Source organism: Muscardinus avellanarius, assembly GCF_963383645.1.
Source record: "Muscardinus avellanarius genome assembly, chromosome: 7".
Taxonomy (NCBI): domain Eukaryota; kingdom Metazoa; phylum Chordata; class Mammalia; order Rodentia; family Gliridae; genus Muscardinus; species Muscardinus avellanarius.
This window is the reverse complement of record NC_137793.1, coordinates 84,141,068-84,163,169: the sequence shown is the minus strand read 5'-3', so window position 1 is coordinate 84,163,169 and position 22,102 is coordinate 84,141,068. Positions and strand designations below refer to the sequence as shown.

General features: G+C 47.1%; 1 protein-coding gene across 1 annotated transcript; it reads right to left on the bottom strand.

Annotated features, from left to right (window-relative positions):
- Positions 1–724: 724 nt before the first annotated feature.
- Positions 725–16,356, bottom strand: CTSE (cathepsin E; the record flags this gene model as incomplete). Its single annotated transcript, XM_080698582.1, has 9 exons — positions 725–889; positions 3,392–3,490; positions 3,592–3,733; positions 4,964–5,086; positions 8,769–8,968; positions 13,482–13,600; positions 14,532–14,649; positions 15,236–15,392; positions 16,289–16,356. 9 exons carry the CDS (start codon positions 16,354–16,356, stop codon positions 725–727), a joined length of 1,191 nt encoding a protein of 396 aa, XP_080554708.1.
- Between the last annotated feature and the right edge of the window lie 5,746 nt (positions 16,357–22,102).

The following is a 22,102-nucleotide window of genomic DNA, read 5'->3' as shown; positions in this document are numbered from 1 at the left end:
CTTTGAAATCAGGCCTTGAGATTCATCTATCATTTTATAGGGAAGGTAGACTCAAGGATTCGTGTTAAATGACACTAGATTTCAACCTGCAAAATTCTGCATATGCTAAATTCTACAGAAGACAAGAGACTTAAGAGACATTTCAGATAAATGCAACTTATGGGTCTTGTTTGAATCCTGATGCAAACAAGCCAACGATAAAAACAGCCACACGTTTCTGAGACCACGGGTGGTCTCAAAAATTCGGTCTCAAAGTATACCAAATTTTGACATTTGAATTCTGACTAAGGATGTTAGAAATATTTATGGATCATGTGATATTATGCTGGGGATTTACTTTCAAAACAATTCAGGTATGTGGAGCTAGAGAGAGAAATGCATGGCGGTGTAGATGGAGGGCCCTGGCCACATATAGAATGGGTTAATAAAGCTGGGTGCGGGTGCACGTGGATTTATTGTGCCACAACATTTGCTTGTGAATATGTCTGGAGACTTCCATAATAACAGATCAACAAGAAGCAATAAAGAATATGGACTCAGAACTGGAGAGGGTGTGTATGTGTGAAGGGTATGTTGGTGTGTGTATGTCTGTTCTTATGCTCCTAATGGTCCTAATTCAATTTGCAACTCTGGGATTGATGGCTTTGTGTGGCAGATGACTTGTTGACAGGTGTAAACAAGCCCAAGGGGTGTCGGGTAGGCAGGCACAGACATGAAGCCACACTTAAGGGACCGCTGGGGCCAGCCCTACGCGGTTATTCCCACGATCAAAGACGGAGTAAAACTGTCGAATGAAGACATCCCCCAGGATCCAGAGTGGCCCAGCCGGAGGCTGGATGTTAAGTCCTTGAAAGCCACTGCTGCAGAAGTTCATTCCATCTGCGAAGTCCTGGGGACAAAAAGAAATATGTAAATAGTTACTGGAGGAGACAGAAACAGCGCTACCTAGAGGCTGTCCTGCACGATGGCCGTGGCCTGCATTGAATGACCTTGGGCAGCCTATGACCTCTGCCATTTTGGCTGGTGGGTTTTTCCTCTCACTTTATATATCCCACCCGGGTTTATTTCCACAAGTTCATTCATCTATGTTTTATAATTTTGAGAACTATTCATCTGTTATACAACCTCACCCTACCATCACTTAACATCTAGAAACACTAAAATCTGATTGCCTGTCAGGAAGATCTAAATGTTTGACACTAGAATGCTGTGTTTTATTTATTTATTTATTTATTTATTTATTTATTTATTTTTGTGGCACTGGGGATGGAACCTAGGGGCTTTCTACCTCTGGGCTATACTCCCAGACCTATTTTATATTTTATTTGGAAACAGGGTCTCACTAAGTTGCTGAGAGCCTCACCAAGTAGCTGAGGCTGGCTTCGAACCTGTGCGATCCTCCTGTCTCACCTTCCCAAGTACTGGGATTACAAGCAGGCACCACCACGCCCAGCTCGAAGGCTGTGTTTTAAATCCTGGTTTCTTTTCTTTTCTTTTTCTTTAGAGACCATTTTTATTTTATTTTATTTTATTTATTTATTTATTTTTGGTACACTATAGGAATTCTAGTTTCTTTAGTTTCTAGTAAAGCTCAAGTTAGTTTTTTTTTTCATTTTCTTTTTCCCTTTTTTATTTTTTGATACTGGAGGTTGAACCCAGAGGCAATCTACCTCCAAGATACACCCTCAGCCCTATTTTTTATTCTTTATTTTGAAACAGGGTCTCACTAAGTTGTGGGAGGGCCTCACTAAATAGCTGTGGCTGGCCATGAACCTATGATCTTCCTGTCTCAGCCTCCCAAGCACTGGGATTACAGGCATACACTACTGTGTTTATCTAAGTTAACATTTTTAAGGGAAAGAATTTGCTTTGTAGGTGGCTAGTTGTTGCTATTTTCTTGTTGATGTTCTAAGAAGAATCATTTGAGTGAGTTCTTTTAGATACAAAGCGAGGAGGCTTCCAACATTCTGTGAGAAGAGTATAACCTCCCCCAACCTTATTTTTCAGTTTGGAAAAGACTTGGGATTCTATCAGGTAGGCATGGTCTTTAATCAACCATTTGAAATGTAGGTTGTTAATGGGGGTGAGAAAATTAAGGCGTGCTCCAGGATCCTTCCTGAGAGGAAGGGGATAAACATTCAAAGTTATTACAGCATCTTTGATGGACTGGTTCCAATTGACATCTGCTGGCAGGAAAGGATCACAGTGACACATTGGGTGTGGGGAAGGTCGTGGGCATGACCAGGAACTCTACAGGGGTGAAGGTGGGGAGCATGAGGGTGTGAGTGCTGGTGGGTGTGTAACCAAGAGGCCTATTCTGAATATCTAGCCTATTCTCAGTGTGGTGCCTGCAGAGGGAGCTCCAGAATTCCTATGTAGTAGGAGCTTAGGGGATTGCCTTGAAGCTGTGTTTTAAAGCAAACACTTGTGTCTGTTTGAACTGTCTGTGTATATTTGGTGGCTTTGGGCAGATGTTAGTATTGACCAAGGCATGGGAGGAAGGATAGTGTTCTTGTTTTATACCTTAGCACCTTTATTTTGGCACTTATACTGCAGATGACTCTGAGGGGAAATTGGTCTGTTAAAGTGTGTTGCCAGCTGGGTGTGGTGGTGCTCACATGTAATCCCAGTACTTGGAAGGCTGAGACAGGAGGATCGCAGGTTTGAAGCCAGTCTTGGTAACTTAGAACTTTAGCAACTTAGACCCTGCTTCAAATTAAAAAATAAAAAGGACTAGGGGTATAGCTTGGAAGTAGAATGCCTCTTTGTTTAACACACACACACACACACACACACACACACACACACACTGTCTACCAAAAGTTGCAATATTGAAAATCTAGGCCAGTGGTGGTGTGACATGGCCATAGGTTTCCAAATGCCCAGGATTTCCCTTTCTACCTCGTCCTCCAAACTTGAGGATTTGCTGCAGTAAAAGACATTTGCCTGCTTTAGGAGGCACGTTATCTTGAATGTTGAATGTTAGAAGAACCTTAATCTATACCCCTCGTCCCCACAAGTGGCTCATATCCCGTGTTTACGTAGCTATCAGAGTCTCATTATTCTCATCTATAAAGTGGGATAAGAATATCTCCAGTGGAACTTGATGGTCGCAGGGATTCAAATTGTCAGTTACAATATCAGAAAGCCTCCTTAAATGGCTCACCCGAAGTGTGCTGCTGTTTCATGGTAGAAGTGGAAATGAGAGCTGGCCGAGCAGACTTTTCCCTGTAGGCAGCGGAGTCCCTCTCCAAGGGCATGTGGCATGGGGCAGGGCGGGGAGGGAGGGGCTTGGGGCAATGCAGCTGAGGGCAGGCTGCTATTTGGCAAGGGGAAGTGGCAGGCTTGTGGGGGAGGCCCTGTGACTGCAAAAAAAGGAAACAGTGCTTACCATCAGCGTGTAGGCAGTTGGGCTGAGAGTGTAGGAGACCCCGTTGATGACGAAGGTGACATCCGGCATGACATTGAGGTTGCCACACTCCACAGCATACTAAAACAGAGCCCAGGGACCCACTCAGAGGCTGCCCATCTTCCAAGAGAGGACTGGACACTCCTGCTCCTATCCCTTCCCGACCCTGGCCAGCTACTCACTTCTCCATCCACAGATGTCGCCCCAATGGCCTCCTGCAGCTGCTTGATCTTGTCAGGAGGGCCAGTGATAAGGGACGTCCCTGTGTCCACAATGGCCTGGCAGCCCTCGGAGCAGAACATCACAGTGTCTCCCACCTGGATGCTGAGGGCAAAGAGATCAGCGTCAGCCCTGCCTTCCCTGGCCCCCAGAACTCCTCCCTGCAGGGCAGGTTAATGTCCATTTTGATCTCTACCACTACCTGAGTGTTTTATAATTATTTTTTGCCTGAGATCCACTGTGAGAAATACACTTACTTCTTGATCCAGTACGTGCACGCATATGCACACGCACAAGCACACACGCATGCACACACACATACACTCAGAGTTGAAGAACATGCTGATATTTTCTATTGTATTCCATTTCATTAAAAAATGCAGGTCAGGATGCCCTAACATGATGTCATGACCATAAGTAGGTAAATCCCGATACTCTGAAAAGCCCTCAGTAGATAGTGAGCATTGCCGCTTTTTTTTTTTTTTTTTTTTTTTTTTTTTTTTTTTTTTTTTTTTGGTGGTACTGGGGTTCCTCGAAGCCCTTCTATCTCCGGGCTACATTTTTATTTGGAAACAGGATCTTCTAAGCCAGCACGCGTGGCTGGCTTCGAACCTGCGCGATCCTCCTGTCTCTGCCTCCCAAGCGCGGGGATTACAAGCGTGCGCCACCACGCCCAGCCGCATTGCGGCTTTTTAACTTATCGTCCAGCAAGGATCTGAAACTTGAGTTATACATCTTTGAATTCTTTCATTGTCTTGCACACTGCCAGGCATGTAACACATATCGAGTTCCACTTCCCTGGTTTCTCCAGACCCAGATACGTGCATGTTTCAAAATATAATTTCATTGACACCTCTCCATTATACCTTGGAGGGGTCTGCAGATAGAAGCTGTCTTGCCCAGTTTGCTGGGCCACTTTGGTGGCTCTTTGGAGCACCGGCCACTCCCACTTTTTATGAGCCTGCCTCCTCTTCTGTACACGCTTGAGAGCAAAATATGAGTCCAATTCACCTTTGCATTCCCATGTTGGTTGGGCCTTGTCTGTGTGTGCCAATTAACACTGAATGAAGGAAGTGCAGCAGGCTGCACGTTGGTATTCATTGTCTGTTGAATTAGAGACGCGCCACTTGTACACGGTAAGAAGCCACTCTTGTCACCTGGTCACTCATGCCCTTTTCTCGACCTCTGCTCTATACCTCTGTGCCTCTGACCCACACAGAGAGTGCCCGGCATCCACGTCTAGTGACTGGCAGGGCCACTCAGTTACTTCCATTTGAGTTGTGCCTCTTATGAGCTCTTCCATCAAACTGCAGTTACTTCCTGGAGGATACTCACCTATCCAGTGCAATCTGCCAGTAGGCTTGCTTGGTGACTGGGACCCAATTCAGGCTCCCAGAGAAATGTGAGTGGTCAAAACCTCCAAAAATCAGCTCACTGCCTGAGCCACCTTCTGGGTCACTACAGAGAGAGAAAGGCAAGTTGTTGGGGAAGAGTCACTGAAATCCCTGGGGTGAAGCTCTGCTGGGATACTTTGTTTCCTGGCCTGGGTGTTCATATCAAGTATGGGGGTAGACAGAAATGTCACCCTGGCCTGTGTGATCAGGACTCCGATTGGCCACAAGTTAACCAATCTGGGGCTTTTTAGCCCAAGGGTAGAAATAGCTCTGTTCAATGACTTGTGGATGTTCTGCTTCAAAGCTTACAGGCGTGGGAAATGAGGACTGTTGGTCTGGCCATGCAGAATTCATGTGGAACTAAGGCCAGGACATCTGAGGGTGCACATGCTGTCCTCAAAAGACACCTCTTTCCAAATTATCTTCCCCATTATGGCTGTGGTGCTCAGAGCTCCCATATTATCCACTCCTTTGTATTAAATAAAAGAAACTCTGTGTGTGTGTGTGTGTGTGTGTGTGTGTGTGTGTGTGTGTGTGTGTGTGTTTTGCCAGGAATGGAACCCAGAGGCATTCTGGCTCCTAATTACATCTCCAGCCCTAATTTTTATCCTTTATTTTGGAACAGGGTCTCACTAAGTTGCAGAGGGCCTCACTAAGTAGCCGAGGCTGGCTGCCAACCTGAGATCCTCCTCTCTCAGTCCCCTAAGTACTGGGATTACAAGCGTGGGCCACTACGCCCAGCTCCAAAGAAGCTAATTTGAATGCAGTATGACTTACTAAAGCTTGAATATTGATGAATTTTCATTGGTACTTATTTTTCAAATTATGTCCTGGCACCTACAGGATTCTGGGGAAATAGGTCATAAAAAATTTATTATTCCGAAGGGAAAAGATCAGAAAAATATAAAATTCATCCCAAGCAGGGTGGTAATGGGGAAAGGAAATGAATATCTGTAGGAATTTTAGTTTTAGAGAGGGAGGAGGAAAGGAACTAACATTAGTGGAATGCCTTTGTGCAGAGCGCTGTGCTAAAAATTTGACCTAGCTAACCTTAACTCTCCATCAACCTGGTGTCTCTGTGAGAAAACTGAGGATCCAGGAGACACAGCCATGCGAGTGGTGGGACTTAACTCCAGGCCAGTCTAGCAGCAAAGCCCATCACAAAGCCCATTTCCCATCAAAGACTACCTTTTCCCAGAGTGGAAAGGAGCAGGAAGCCCAACAGGAGGAAGTAGTGGTACCCAGGCAACCTGCCTCTCTTACTGTTCTGCTCAGGCCTGGGCCCACTTGCAGCCATGCTAGAGATGAAACACAGCTGGAGAGGGGGGGTTCAGGGGTCTTCACGTGGGAGGGAGCAGAGGAAATGGGCTTATGCTGGAATGGGGTAAGGGCAGCCTGGGACTGACTAGGAAGGAGTCAGAAAGTCAGGAAGGTAAGAGATCACCTTCCTGTGTAGGCAAGAAAATGAGCTGACCCTCCACAGATCCCAGGCAAGAAGATATAGAGGCAAGTAAGCCTTAGGACCTTTCCAACTACATTATATACTTTTGGAAAATTGTGGTAATAGGCACATAACAACAAAAACACTTAACATTTGTGTGTGTGTGTGTGTGTGTGTGTGTGTGTGTGTGTGTGTTACTGGGGATTGAATCCAGGGGTGTTCTACCTCTGAGCTACATGCCCAGTCATATTTTATTTTTTGTTTTGAAACAGAGTCTCAATTGGTTGCTGAGTGTCTTATGTTGCTGAGGTTATACTCAAACCTGTGTGTGATCCTTTTGTTTCAACCTCCCAAGTACTAGGATTACAGACCTGCACCAACATACCTGGAGCATCTTAACCATTTTCAGATGCACAGTTTGAAAATGTTAAGTGCTTTCACACTCTTGTAAAGCCAATCTTGAAAAAATTTTTGTAGCTGGGCATGGTGGCACATGCTTGTCACCCTAGTACTTGGGAGCTGAGACAAAAGGATCACAGGTTCTAGGACAGCCTCAGCAAGTAGTGAGATTCTTATCAACCTAGCGAGACCCTGTTTCAAAATAAAAATAAAAAAAATAAAAATAAAAAATAGAGCTAGGGGTGTAGCCTGGAGGTAGAATGCCCTCAGCTCAATCCCTAGTACCCCCCAAACAAACAAACAAACAAACAAACAAACAAACAAACAAAAAACACTTTTGTTCTGCAGAATTGAGATTCTATAGTCATGAAACAAGAACTCTTCTTCCCTTTCTCCCAGACCCTGGCAACCACTACTGCATTTTCTGTCTATAATTTGACTATTCTCATTTATCTCATGTAAGTGGAATCATACAGAATTTGTCTTTGGTGATGGTACTGGGGTTCCTGGAAGCCCTTCTACCTCCGGGCTACACTCCCAGACCTATTTTATTTTTATTGGAAACAGGTTCTCTTAAGCCAGCGCGGCTGGCTTCGAACCTGCACAATCCTCCTGTCTCTGCCTCCCAAGCGTGGGGATTACAAGCATGTGCCACCACGCCTGGCTAGAATTTGTCTTTTTTGTGGATGGCTTATTGCACTTAGCAAAATGTACTTACATTTATCCATGTTATAGCATGTAACAGAATGTCCTTCCTTTTAAAGACTGAAATATATATATATATATATATATATAATGATTTTTTTTTGTTTTGTTTTGTTTTGTGGGTCTGGGGATGGAACCCAGGGGCATTCGACTGCTGAGCTACACCCCCTGCCCTATTTTTTATTCTTTATTTTGAAACCGGGTCTCACTGAATTGCAGAGGGCCTCACTAAGTAGCTGAGGCTGTCCGCGAACCGTGATTCTCTGGTCTCAGCGTCCCAAATGCTGGGATTACAAGTGTGAGTCACCACGCCTGGCTTGAATTATATTTCACTGGATGGGTTTTTTTTTGTGTGTGTGTGTGTGTGGTACTGGGGGTGGAACTCAGGGGCTTTTCTACCTCCGGGCTACACTCCCAGACCTATTTTATATTTTATTTGGAAACAGGGTCTCACTAAGTTTCAGAGAGCCTCATAAGTAGCTGAGTCTGGCTTCGAACCTGTGCGATCCTCCTGTCTCAACCTCTGAAGTGCTGAGATTACAAGCGTGCACCACCATGTCTGGCTTGGATGGGTTTTATACCACATCTTATTATCCATCTGTTAGCATGCAATTGTTTTACTGTTAGCTCACTTTCACGTTTTTTTCTGCCTTCCCCAATTTGGAGGACCATTCTTCTTGTTTAATTTGGTCCCACTGTCTAGCATTACACATATGATAGAAACTTGATGTTTATTGACTGCACAAATCAATAGCCAACCCCAGAGATCCTCATATTCAACTCACTGTGGTTTGAGTTTACGAAGTGCTTGTTATGCCTGTGCTCTGAAGCAAACCCCATCTATCTCTCTCTCTCTCTCTCTCTCTCTACCTTTCTTTCTTTCTTTCTTTCTTCCTTTTTTTTTTGGTACTGGGGATTGAAACCAGGGGCATTTCCACCTGGCCTCCCTCACTAGGGTGCTGAGAGCCTTGCTAAGTTTCCAAGCCTGGTTTTTAACCTGTTTATTTTATTATCAGCCTCCTGTCTCAGCCTCCCAAGTGTTGGGATTACAAGCATTCCACTTTTCAAAATGCAGAGAAGTTAAGTATTTTACCCCAGATCACACAGGTGGTAATAGGCTAAGCAAGAGACGCAAGCCAGGTCTTTAGCCATTAAGTGTAGTTTCCCTGCAGTCATCACTGGTGGACTTGATGGGCCTTACCGACTCATGTAGACAGAAAACATTGGCAGGTCCACCACATTCTGGGCCATCATGTTGTCAAATACCGGGGTCACCCCTCCAGCAGCCAAGGACGGGTATCCCAGGCCCAGAATTCCATCAAACTCTGCATTCACGAAGGTCTGGCCAGGTTCTTTGACACTTTCTCCAAACTGCTGGCCAGCCACAGTTAGTCCTTCCACCTGCAGGGAGAAAACCAGCAGGAGACTTGCCCGGGGGATGGCTGGCCAAGGGGCTTAGTCCCCCGGTTCTCCCTCTATGCCAGAGAGAATCCTTCCCTTGATTAAATGGGCACAAAGATGATCTCTCCACCTACCTAATGTCTTCATGTAAATGTAACTGAACTAAACATGATACGGAAATTATAAGCGTACAATTCAGTATTTTGTATACACATCACAGAAGCTCTCAAACCAAGAAACAGACCATTTCAAACTCCCAGAAGCCTCTGCACACCCCTGAAAACCATTATACCCCTAACCAAGAGCAGCCAGTCTCCTAACTTCTGGCAGAATATTGGTTTTATCTGTTTTTGAAATTGATATGAATGAAGTCATACGGGATGATGTTACTTCTGTCACTACACTCTGCTAACTGCATATGATTATGATTTGTTCATTTTCAGTATTTTGTGGTGTGAACATATCACCATAATTTATCACTGATAGATATTTGGGCTGTTTCCTATATGCAACTATTACTAATGGTGCTGCTTATAGTGTGTGTGTGTGTGTGTGTGTGTGTGTGTGTGTGTGTGTGTGTATTACTGGAGGACTGAACCCAGGGGCTTTCTACCTTTGAGACACACCCCCAGCCTATTTTATTTTTTTATTTTGGAACAGGGTGTCACTAATTTTCTGAGAGCCTGACTAAGTTGTTGAGAATGGCTTCAAACCTGTGTTCCTACTGTTTAAGTCTCCCAAGTACTGGGATTACCAGTGTGCGGCACCATAATGTCATGAAAAGATTTCTCATGCTTCTTTCTAAAATAATTTTATGAGGAAAAACAGTCACCAGTTTATTGTCAATGCAGTACTTTTGAAGTCAGTTTGGTACAGAATAAACAGTATCTCTCTCTAATAATATATAAGTTGAACACAGCACAGGGAATCTGAGTACTAACTAGGGAAACTTTAATAGGCCCAAACATTAAGTAATACTCTTGTCAAAGAAAATTAGTTTCTCTCAAAACTTTTTCTCCTCTTATTGGTGAATGTTTGTCTTCAGTAAAAAGCAGAAATAAAACCTAGACCCAAAGATGTTCTTACACGTTGAGCTTTATACAGTCGCCCAGACATTTTTATTTTCTTTTTTCCCCAGGGCAGGAGTCTTCTGAGAAACCTCTCACACACTGAACAGCAAGATCAGTGCTATGTGAGAATCTGTCAGTCTTCTAAAATCTTTATTGTTTAAACTTTTCTCATTTAGATCAATAACCAACCCGATACTTGATAATGTGTAAGGTGGTCATCAAGATCCATTTTTTAAATGGATCACAAAATGACTTACCACTATTTAACAAATATACCATCATTTCTTCCACATACTGCAGTAACGTGTTCTATGTAAGTTAGGTGACTATGTGGGCAGTTTCTGAATTTTATGTTCTATTGTATTTGTCTATTTTTAACCCTGTGCCAATACTAAATTATGATAGCTTTATAATAACTCAGTATTTAATGTCTTTCTTAATCAGGATTATCTTGGTGTTTTACATTATATCTACCTTGATGATAGAATCAACTTATTAATTGATAGTAAAAATAGTTATATTTTAGTTGAGATAACATTGAATCTACAGATCAATTTGGAAACTTCTTATTTCTTTATAAAACTGAGCCATTCAATCTGTGAGCATGGTTTATTTTTCAATTTATGTAGATCCTTTAATTTAATTCAGTAATGTTCTATAGTTTTTAGAGGAAAGGTCTTGAACATTCTTTGTCAAACTTACTTCAAAGTAGTTGATGTTTTTCATTAGTCCTAATAATGCTATTAAAAACCATTTTTATTTGTTTTTCCTTTTACATAGAAACTCATTTTTTTGTATATTCACCTTTTTTCTAGAAAATTTGATAAATTGACCTATTAATGCCAATATTCTATCTCTCAAAATTTTTTCTACATGTTGAATATTGTCATATGTTAGTGACAGTGTTATTTCTTCTTTTCCAATCCTAATGTCCTTAATTTCTTTTTTCTTGCCGCATTGCACTGGCTAGGATTTTCATCACAATGTTGAATAGAAATGGTAAGAGGGAACATTCTTCTCTTATTCTTAATCTTAGGGAGAAATCTCTTGACAATTCACAATTAAGTATATAAAGTTTGCTGTGGGTATTTTTGTAGATGTTCTTTAACGGATTAAGGAAGTTACTTTATATTCTAGTTTTCTAAGAATTATAAAAAGTGATTAATAGATGTTGAATTTTATCAGATGATATCATCTGATTTTTCTCTTAAGTGATAAATTCCTAGGAAGAAATGATTGTTGGTTGAAATTCATTTTTTTTGCATAGCACACGATTTTATTTGCTAGAATTTTATTTAGAATTTTGGCCTCTACATTCATGAAGGAGAGATTATAATTCTAATTCCTATAATATTCTATATTCTTTTCAAGTTCTATTATTAAAGTTATGCTGATTTTATAAAATGATTTATAAAGTGTTCCTTCTTAATCAATTCTCTGAAAGAGTTTGGGTAAGACTGGGGTACTTCTTTTCCTTCCTTCTCTTTCCTTCCTTCTTTCTTTCTTTCTTTCTTTCTTTCTTTCTTTCTTTCTTTCTTTCTTTCTTTCTGTCTTGGGTAATTGAACCCAGGGGCATTCTACCTCTGAAATACATCCTCAGCATCTACCTTGACCCTGCACCTCTCACAGATGGATGATTTGTGAGTTATTAGTGTTTTCTTTGTTGTTGTTTGTTTTTGTTTTGTTTTGTTTTTATGGTACTGGGGATTGAACTCAGGGGCATTCTACCTCCAAGATACACCCTCACCCCTATTTTTATATTCATTTTGAAACAAGTTCTTGCTAGGTTGATGAAAGTCTCACTTCTTGCTGAGTCTGTCCTTGAACTTGCAGTCATTCTGTCTCAGCCTCCCAAGTACTGGATTACCAGGGTACACCACCGTGCCCGGCTCTGTAATTTCTTTTTTAAATGTTTAGAAGAATTTACCAGTAAGGTTAACTAATAACTGGGTCTGGAGTTTTCTTTGTAGAATGATTTTGACTAACAGAGTCAATATTCAAAATAAACACTTAACTATTATTTTCTATTTCTCTTGTTTCAGCTTTGATATATCATATTTCTCAAGATATTTGGCATTTTTAAAAAATTGTAAAATGCATCAATATATAACTATTATTTTTTAATGTATTGTGCTACCAGTTGAGCTCAGGGCCTTGCACATGCTAGACAAGTGCCCTCTTTACTGAAAACTTTACTCTTTACTCAAAACTAGTGTGTGTGTGTGTGTGTGTGTGTGTGTGTGTGTGTGTGTAACTGGGGATTGTACCCATCAGTATTCTACCTCCAAACTATATCCCCAACCATATTTTACTTTTTATTTTGAAACAGGGTCTCACTACGTTGTGGAGGGCTTGGCTAAGTTACTGAGGCTGGCTACAAATCTGTGACTCTCCCATCTCAGCCTCCCAAGTACTAGGATTACACGTGTGTGCACCACTGCACCTAGAAAAACTATCCTTAATATCCTCTTATTTTTAATATATTTAGGGTCTTTCATAATGTCTTTTTCTTAATTTCTAATATTGTTAAATTGTACTTTTTTCACTTTTCTTGACAAGTCATGTCATATATAATGCTACCAATTTTATTACTTTTTTTTTGCAAACAGTTAATTCTTGGCTTTATTGATTTTCTCTATAATGTGACTTTCCTATTTCATCGATGCTCTGTTGTTCTCTTTGTTCTTTCTTTCTTTTTTTTTTTTGTGGTACTGGAGATGAAACCCAGAGGCACTGTACCTTCAAGCTACACCTCCAGTCCTTTTTTATTCTTTATTTTGAAACAAGGTCTCACTAAGTTGCAGAGGGCCTCACCAAGTAGCTGAGGCTGTCCCCGGAGCTGAGCAAACTGAAAGAGGAGGCCCTGAACCCACAGTTGCTGTGGGCTTGGCTGCTGTCCAAAACCCGTGTAAAAGCCTGGTTCTCTGTCCTCATGTCAGTCTGAGTCCCACCATTCTGGGAGCCAGAGGACCTTTGATCTGAGAGGTTTGAGTTGTAGGTCATGAATCTTGGGCATTCCTTTTCATATCTGGATTCTGCCTTGTCTCTGTGGTTGGATTTCCACCTTATACCTTGTCCCCTTATTTTATTTAGACACCCCTACCTCTGTTCCCTGGCCTGGACTTCTCCATCTTTCAGGATAGAGGAACCGGTGCCCCAGACCTGCTGCCAGGCTCTGCGCAGTGGGCACTGTTCCCTGCAGGAGTTCCCTGAGCGCCCCTCTTGGGCCTGGCATGCTGTGTGGACTGCCATATGGCCACTGTCTCAGGTAGGGAGGATGCTCTCTTGCCTGCCAGGCTTCCCCCTTTTCCTAGGAGATAGCCCCACCCCTCTTTCCACCTCTACTTGAGACAGGTCTGAAACTGCACCCCTAAGCCCTCTGAACAATTTTCTGTCTCCCGAGCTTCTGGCTGAGAGACCAAAGATGAAGGAATGACACTCACAGAGACTTGGTCGGCTCCGATGATCCCTGTCAGGCTCCCGGTCCCATACTGGATGGAGAAAAAAGTCCCCACCTCACTGTATGTGCTGGATTGGGAAGGGTGGAACACAGGGTGCGTCTCTGGAAAGCAAAGATACCACTCACTGCCTTCGTCCCTGCCCTAGAGATGCCTGGTCTTTCCCTCAGCTCCCAGTGCTGAGCGGGGCCCCTAGAAGGGCCGGCCATGGCCCTCCCTAGTGAGCTATGACATTTCCCCCAGACACAGGTGTGGCCCGATTGGGGACCAATTAGTTGTCCCTGGGCAAACCTGATTGCCCGCAATGACCTCAGAGGCACCAAGATAAGCACCATTTACTGGACGCCGGTGGTGGTATCAGCCATCCTGTGTGGGCCAGAGCCTGGCCTTCAGAAGAAACTCATGGTAAACAATTACCAGTCCAGGAAATGACTCCCAACTTTTCCCCAACCTGGAGGACACTAGTATAGAGGTCTCCAGAGCCCTTCCATCTCCAGAGCGTGTCCCACATGGACCAAGGCATTTTTCTGTTGCTCTTTCCTTTTTTCTAGTCTTCAGTTACCTCTGGCCACAGGGACACACCCATGATACTGTGCCCCACCAACCCCTCCTCTGTGGGAGAAAGGCCACCAAGCTTCCTTGAAGCAGGTAAATAGTATGCACTAGAACCCAGGTCCCCTCCACCTGCCCAGAAATAGTCAGTCAAGTAGAACTTTCTCCTGTATTCCTTTGTGTGTTTCAAAGGAAATGAGTCACCAAGTTAAAGATTTTTCTTTTCATTGGCTTATTTTTTCCCTATTAATTCTGACCAGTATGAAAGCTGTCTTGGATAGAAGCCAAATTTTAGTTCACTTCTGGTTCAGTCCTGTTTGGACTGTAACAAGTCCCAGGCTCACGCAGAGATGGGGAGGGGAAGCTGGTGCAGCAGGGATGGCCAGTTTCAGGAACCCAAGTCCCCCATCTCCAGATTTCCTAACCCCGACCCCCCCAGGACTGGCCCCAGTCATTTTCCATGGTGCTACTGGCCCCACTTACTGCAGGCTGGGCTGGTACAGTACACAGAGGGGACCCAGAGGTTGGAGGAGCCAGTGTCAAAGATGACAGTGAAGTTCTGTGGTGGAGAGCCAATGGAGATGGTGCCAAAGTATTCCATCTACAGGGAATGGAGAGAAGGAAGGAGGGCATGGGTGGTGGATAAGGATGGGGTACCTGCTGGGGAGAGTGTCTGGGGCCAGAGCCTGAGGAACTCAGACTGGAGCTTCCAGAGCCTACCAGGTGGGATGTTTGGGAGATAAAAGAGCAGAGGAAGGACTCTGAGGGAGAAAACCCAGTCCAGTCCCCAGCTATTTGTTCAATTTCACTTGCATTATCTAGACCCTCAGAATGGCATTGTAAGCAAGGTAAGGGAGGCTGTCCATCATCTTACGGATCAGGGAACTAGGGCTAGAAAAGTCAAATACTATGCTGAGGGCACTGTTAGCTGCCCAGCTGCAAGCAGAAGCAGGTGTCCCCATCTGTGATGCTTTTCACCCTCATCCCTTTCCTCCTGCGGAGAGCTCTGATCAGGAGACACACCGGGACCCGCTTACAAAGTCCACAGGGACCCACGGGACCAGTCTGCAGGGATCATCCAGGTCTCCAGTGGCCTTCAACATGCTGAGGAGGCTCTGGTGCTGCCCTGAGGCTGGGCCCTCCTCCCCTCTCGTAGGTTGCTCCCCTCCCATCCCAAGACGCCTCACATCCAAGTAGTTGATGAGGGGCTCGTTGGCACTCTGGTCCGTTGAGCAGTACTCTGTGAATTGGGTCATTTCCAAGTTATGGGACTTCCAGAACTCCGAAAGCTTGCCTTGGGCCCGCAGCTTCTTCCGGAGGGACTGGCGCCTCCTGAGGGAAACCCTGAAGGCAAAGGTGCACGTGAAGAGGGGGTGAGCTCTGCCTCCCTCTTCTCCCCCACTTTCCCACCCCCACCATGTTCATTCAAAGGTTAACTAGAGAATGACTAGAGAATGACACAGGTTAACTAGAGAATACACAGCCGGGCTGTGGCTAGAATCAGCACCCTCTTAGTCCCAGCCTGGCAGCCTCAGCTCTGCCCTGTAGACTCTCAGAACCTTAGGGTGGAAATGGCTTTTTCCAAATGTGGGCTCTTTGAGGTCTAGAGAACGGGAGATGTGAGACAACCTGAAGTTTTACATGAGTGCTGAGAAGGGCCAATTAAAGGGGAAAAAAAAAAAAAAAAGGCGTGGTATGGTGGCACATGCCTGTAATCCCAGTACTTGGGAGGTTGAGACAGGAGGATCACAGGTTCGAGACCAGCCTCAGCAACCCAGCAAGACTCTCAGCACTGTAGCGAGACCCTGTCTCAAAATAAAAAATGAAAAAGTCTGGGGGTGTAGCTTGAAGGTAGCATGCCCATGGGTTTGATTTCCAGCATCAAAAAGAAACAAATGAATGGACAATGAAAACTATGAAGGGGCAGAAGAACTCCTGGGGACAGCGAAGGTCAGCCCCTTGGAAAAGTACTTGAGGGCTTTGAGCAACAAAGCGTGACCGCAGGTTCCTGCTCCTCAGTGGCCTGAGCAGCTCCAGGGCTTAGGCTCCTCTGTGGGAGGTGGAGGCGGGGAGTCACTGAGGCCACGCACAGGGCGGCCACAGGGACCCTTGCCCCTGAATTCAAGCGAGCCTTCCATTCTCCTCCTCCTCTTCTTTTCCCTAGCAGCTATCCTCTCTCTGGGAAGCCCAGAGCAGGGCCAGGGGCCGCCCAGTTGAACTCAGGATGGACACTGCCTCACCTGTGGAGGGCTCCTTGCATCTGTCCCAGCTCCAGGAGCACCAGCAGCAGCAGAAGGATCGTTTTCATTGTGGTCCGACCAGCAGCCTCTCCCTCGCCGAAGCCTGCCTTGCCCTCCTCTTTTTCCCCTCTCGCACAGGCCAGGGGAACCAACTCTTCTGCCGCTCAGACCTGCCCTGCCCAGCCCAGCCCAGCCTGAGGACCCAATGATAAGGCCTGGCGTCAAGAGCCATGCCCAGAGCAAATAGTGTGTGTAATAGTTCCTCCTCCACCCTCCCCTCCTGCAACAGCGTGAGCCTGGGGTGAGAACCTGGGGGTCCCTGCAACTTCTAAGACTGAGAAGGTCACCCCAGGCTTAGCTTCTCCCAGGGTCTATGGCACTCATGCTGGGTCTGAGGAACCCTGAGTGAATTGACCGAGAGGGGGACGTGTCCTTGGACAGTACTGGACATCACCTTGAATGGTCTAGCTGAAGACTCCAGAGGGGCAAGAGCTCAAAATACTAATCGATCTCTTTTCTCTGTATTTTATTTTCTCTGTTCACTCCCTCAGATGCCCCAAAGGCAGCCTGCCCTGCCCAGCCCACATCAAAGCAAAACCTAAGACTCCCCAAAGGAATGGGAAAGTTTGGCTATGGATTCAGCTTTCCTGGTCCCAAGGCCTTGGGTCTGGGGCTGGGGGGTGTGTGAAGGAGAAAACAGAGGCAGCCATGGAAGGTGCGGGAGGGGGCAGGGTCTGGAGCAGGTGCTTGTATTGATGTGCTAGGGCTGCAGAACAAAGGACCACAGACTGGGTGGCTTAAACAGCAGAAACCTGCTTCCCTGTGATCCTTGAGTCTAGAAGTCTGAGATCAAGGTGTCCACCGCTTCTGTGACGTCCTTTCTTGAAGTGTGGATGGGGATGTCCCCGGTCTGTGTCTTCATGTGACCTTTCCCTCTGCATGTCTATGTCTTCGTTTCCTCTTCTTAGAAGGACACTAGTCATATTAGATTAGCACCCACCCTTATGACTTTATTTAAAGCCGAATACCTCTTTGTGTGTGTGTGTGTGTGTGTGTGTGTGTGTGTGTGTGTGTGTATGTGTGGTACTGGGGATGGAACCCAGGGGCATTCTACCTCCAAGCTATACCCCCAGCCCTATTTTTTTAATTCTTTTTTTAATTTTTATTTTTTGGTGGTACTGGGGATGGAACCCTTCTACTTCCGGGCTACACTCCCAGACCTATTTTATATTTTTATTTGGAAACAGGGTCTCTTAAGCCAGCGAGGCTGGCTTTGAACCTGCGTGATCCTCCTGTCTCTGCCTCCCAAGTGCGGGGATTACAAGCGTGCGCCACCATACCTGGCTTTATTCTTTATTTTGAAACAGGGTCTCACTGAGTTGCAAAGGGCCTCACTAAGAAGCTGAGGCTGTCTGCAAACCACGATCCTCCTGTTTCGGCCTCCTGAATGAATACCTCTTTAAAGACCCTAACTCTGAGTATGACTACATCGTGAGATCCTGGGTGTTAGGATTTCAACATATGAATTTGGAGAGACATGGCTCAGCCCATGAGAGTGCCCAGGACAAGAGGACCTTCAGCCTGTCCAGTGGTGTTAAGGACAGGGGTGGGGAGTGGGCAGGGCTCAGGCCTGAACTACTTCACCATAGCCCATCTCCATGAGCACCCGCCTTCTGAAGGAAGCATGGGGCTTCACCGCTGTGGGCGAGGGAAGGAGTGATAGGAAGGAAAACCCTTCCTGACCTCGACTCAGTTGATTGACCCCTTGGGCCAGGGCAGCAGAGGCCACCACCACTATTGCACTTACCAGTATTTAATGCTGCTCTGACCAGCTAGTGTTCTGGCAAATCTCCTACCTGCTGTGGGCTCCGCCTTCCATCTCTGAAGCCCAGGAAGTAGGTGAACTTGGAATCAGAGCTAAACCTCTCCTTTGGGTCCAAACATGTTAAATAGACATCTCAAGAGACAAGAAACAACCCAGACCTTTGACCCCTGACCCCCAGGCCACAAAGCCTCTTTAGCATTTACTAATTTCCCAGGAGCCCATCTCTTCAACCTGCTGGGGAGAGGTCTGTCTACATCAAGGGCAGCATGAGTGAGTCCAGAGGGGCTAGCAGTAGAGACGGTTCATCCCAGCACTGAGCTCTGTCATTGGCCCATAATTGCATCACCATGTTAATTTTGTCAGCTGACAAATGACCCTACCTACACCAGTGTGTTTTTAGAAGGATTAAATATACAAAATAAGGAATGTGGAGTTACCTGAAAAACTACAACGTGCCAAATGGGCTGAAGGGCATTACTATGAAAACCTTGCACTTGAAGGCTTCATACAGACCTCAAGGCAAACCCACTTATACAGCAGACAAAAAATCTGAGGGTCAGAGAGCAAAGCCCAAGAGAAGGCTGTTCACTCAGTGGCAGAGCTCGCATTAGGAGCCAGGCCTCTACGCCTCTGGCCCAGGGGTCTTTCTGCAATAATATTAGGGGATCGTTATCAGTGAATCGTTGAAGTGTGTGCATATAACCAGAGCGCCTCCCTCCTTCCCTGTCTTGCAGACCTCTGCCTACCTTCCACTTGCCTCTGTTCACTAGGAGCAGAGAGCTCAGTTGGCCCAGGCCTGAGAAAAGCTGATTGGTCCGTGCAGCTGCGGACCACTTGGCCCAGAGTGGAGCAGACACAACCTCGCCCGGGACCCCAGGGTCTGGCTACATTTTGGAGAGTCTGATAAAGGTTAGGAGCAGACATGTGGGGACTTGTGTCAGAGCTACTTACTGGGTTTGTCCTTTCTAGAAACACCAGGAAGTGCCCTGGCTCCTCCCTGGCTGGAGCTGAAAATGGCTGTGTGCACAACCTCTAGGGAATAAGGGCCCCAGGGCATGTGGGTGCTACATTTGAGAAAAGGTGGAGGGAAGGACACTGGGGGGCAAACAGGAGACAAAGCGGAGCATAGCATAGGCAGGGGTCAGTTGCTCTGCCCTGGGGAAGGGGCTTAGTCAAGAGGCTCCCGGGAATGTGGACAGGAAGCTGGCTGGATGCAGACGTTTGGTCTGTTTCCAGAATATTTGAAAGCTGTTGTCGGTGACACTATCTAATCAACTTCTCCTTTCTGAAGCTTCAGCTTCCAGAAGATAATAAGAGGACAGTCGCTCAGGGCTCTGTGGAAGTCAGCTTTATCAGAGTTAGTAGCTGGAAGGACCACATGTGCTATTGTAGGATACAAGCTGGCTCCCACTGACAGGGAGCTGGCATTGCAGAATGCTCTCAGCTCTGGCAACAGCATCCACTCAGCACAAACTGGACCAGCTGGCTGGAAAAGGCCCCAAATGCATTCTGCTTGGAGTTGATGAATCAAAGGAAATCTACTATGTGGGTATGGTAGTATAGTAGAAAGAGGACTGAAATGGGATGCCTGGTCTTGGCTTGGCCATTGAGGGGCCATCTATCTGTAGATAAGTCACTTCTTTCTGAATCTAGTTTCCTTGCCTATAGAATAAAGAGGTTGGGTGATAAGAACATGGAACATTTTGGGTACATAAGCTGTGTGCCAGGCTCTGTGCTAAGCAATTTATAGCCATTGGCTCCTTCAAACATCACACTAATCCCATCAGGTAGTCATTTTAAAGCCCATTTTACAGATGATATAAATGAGATCCAGAGGTTTTTTTTTGTGTGTGGTGGTACTGGGGTTCCTGGAAACCCTTCTCTGGGCTATACTCCCAGACCTATTTTTTATATTTTTATTTGGAAACAGGGTGTCTTAAACCAGCGAGGGGCTTCAAACCTGTGCGATCCTCCTGTCTCCACCTCCCAAGCGCAGGGATTACAAGTGTGCGCCACCACGCTCGACTCCAGAGTTTTAAGTTGTACAAGGTGCTGTAACCAGGATTCTGTAAGGTGTGAGTCACCCCCCGGCCCCACAGGGGGCAGGGCCGGAAGCTAGGAGGTGGAGCTCTGCGATTCCGGAGGGGACCAGGCCTCCCGGGTCCGGAAGAAGAGAGTGCAGAGTTCAGAGAGGAGCCCGAGAGGGAGGGACGCAGGCTCTCCCCCGCCACCGGCCCCCGCGGCCACGTGGGGGCTGGAGGCCGATCTCCCACGAATAAAGGCATTCATAATATCTGCTATGGATTCTCTGCGTGTCTCCATGTGACTGGGGACACACACGCTCATTCAATCTTACATTTGGTGCCGACCCGTGTCGAATTGGACCTTAATCCACTGAGCCCCAAGGACCCGCTGCCCCACAGAGCCCGGCCAGCGCTGCTGGACCCTCCATCGGCCGATAAACTCATATCGGACTTATGGGACCTGGCTTGGATCTGCGCTTCCTGAACTCGGACTTTCCATCCCTTCTCTATGCATCTAAAAACTCGTATCAGACTTATGGGACTTGGTTTGGATCTCAGCTTATTTACCTACATGCGTGGCCTCCTCGCGCCCGCCCGCCCGCCCGGCCCGCGGGCTTCTACAAAGAGCTGAAATAAGACTGGACCTCACCGCCCCTGCCCTCGCCGCGTCCCGGACCGACCCGCCGAGCAGCGCGCCAGAACAAGACCGCGCCTGGGTGGGCCTCTGCCATCCCCGCCCCAGCCCGGGCTGTGCGACCGGCCGAGCCGCGCCCCGAGCTGCGTCCTGGCCCGAGCCGCCCGCCCGCCGCTTGTATGGGCCGCGCAGCGCGAACACGCCGGTGGCCCCCAGCCGCCAGCTGCCTGCCCCCGCGCCGCGCCCACCCGCCGCGCCTGCCGCCTGGACAAGACCGCGCCGCTGTGCGCCACTGCCTAAAGGGACCCTGACCGCCCGTGCGGCGTCCACGGACCCCGCGCCACGCTGGACTGTGCCGCGCGCCTATGCTTTCTCTGTGCCTGGCGCCGCGCACGCAGCCCGAGCCGCGCCCACGCCACTCTGGGCGCCTACACTGCCGCGCGCGCGCCCGAGGACCGCGCCGCCGCGCCCGTGGACCCAGGAGGGGCCTGAGCTGCCGGCGCGCACCGCTCCCATCACCGGGGCAGGCCCGCAGCCCCGCGGACTGCCGCGCCAGCCCCGCCGACCCGCCAAGTCCAGCCTGTGCCGCACATGCCTTCTCTGCGCCTGGCGTGCTTAAACCCGCCCGCCCCTGCCTGCCACATGGCGCAGGCCCCTGCGCTGGCTCTCTGCTGATTGCGCCCTTCACCCTCTGCCCGCCCACCCCCGCTGCCCGGGCCTGGCCATTCCGGTAAGCACCCACATGGGATCACTGTGGGGGGGAGGCCGCAAGCTTTGGCCCACCATCTTTGGCCCACATGTAATCACTGGTAATCCGCCATCTTTAACCCCTCCCACCTCATGGCCTCACTGGAGGTCTCGCCATCTTTAACCCCTCCCACCTCATGGCCTCGCTGGAGGTCCGCCATCTTTCTTTAACCCCTCCCACCTCATGGCCTCACTGGAGACCTCAAATCCCTCCCACTTTCCACTCCTAACCAATCCTAGAAGTCGGCAGCCATTTTTAAAAAAAACTTTTCGCAGCCATCTTCAGGCCAGATCTCCACAGCAGCCTCTCTCAGTGGTAAGCTTCCCCTTAAGGGAATAAGTGGGTTCTGCCTAACTCGGAGGATTCTGATTGACTGACTGACTGCTATTAAACCCGGTATACCGGTATCCTCCAGTTCTCCGATCGTCCAGGACGATTGCGAGGTGTGTAAAAGAGAAAAGAGACGTCTTCTCTCTGGCACTCCTACTCTGTACCGAACTAGGCAGGGCCCTGGGACGCTGGAGTTTCCTGCCTTTGTTCTCGCCCACTTACAACTCATGGGGGGAAGTCAGCCATCTAAGAT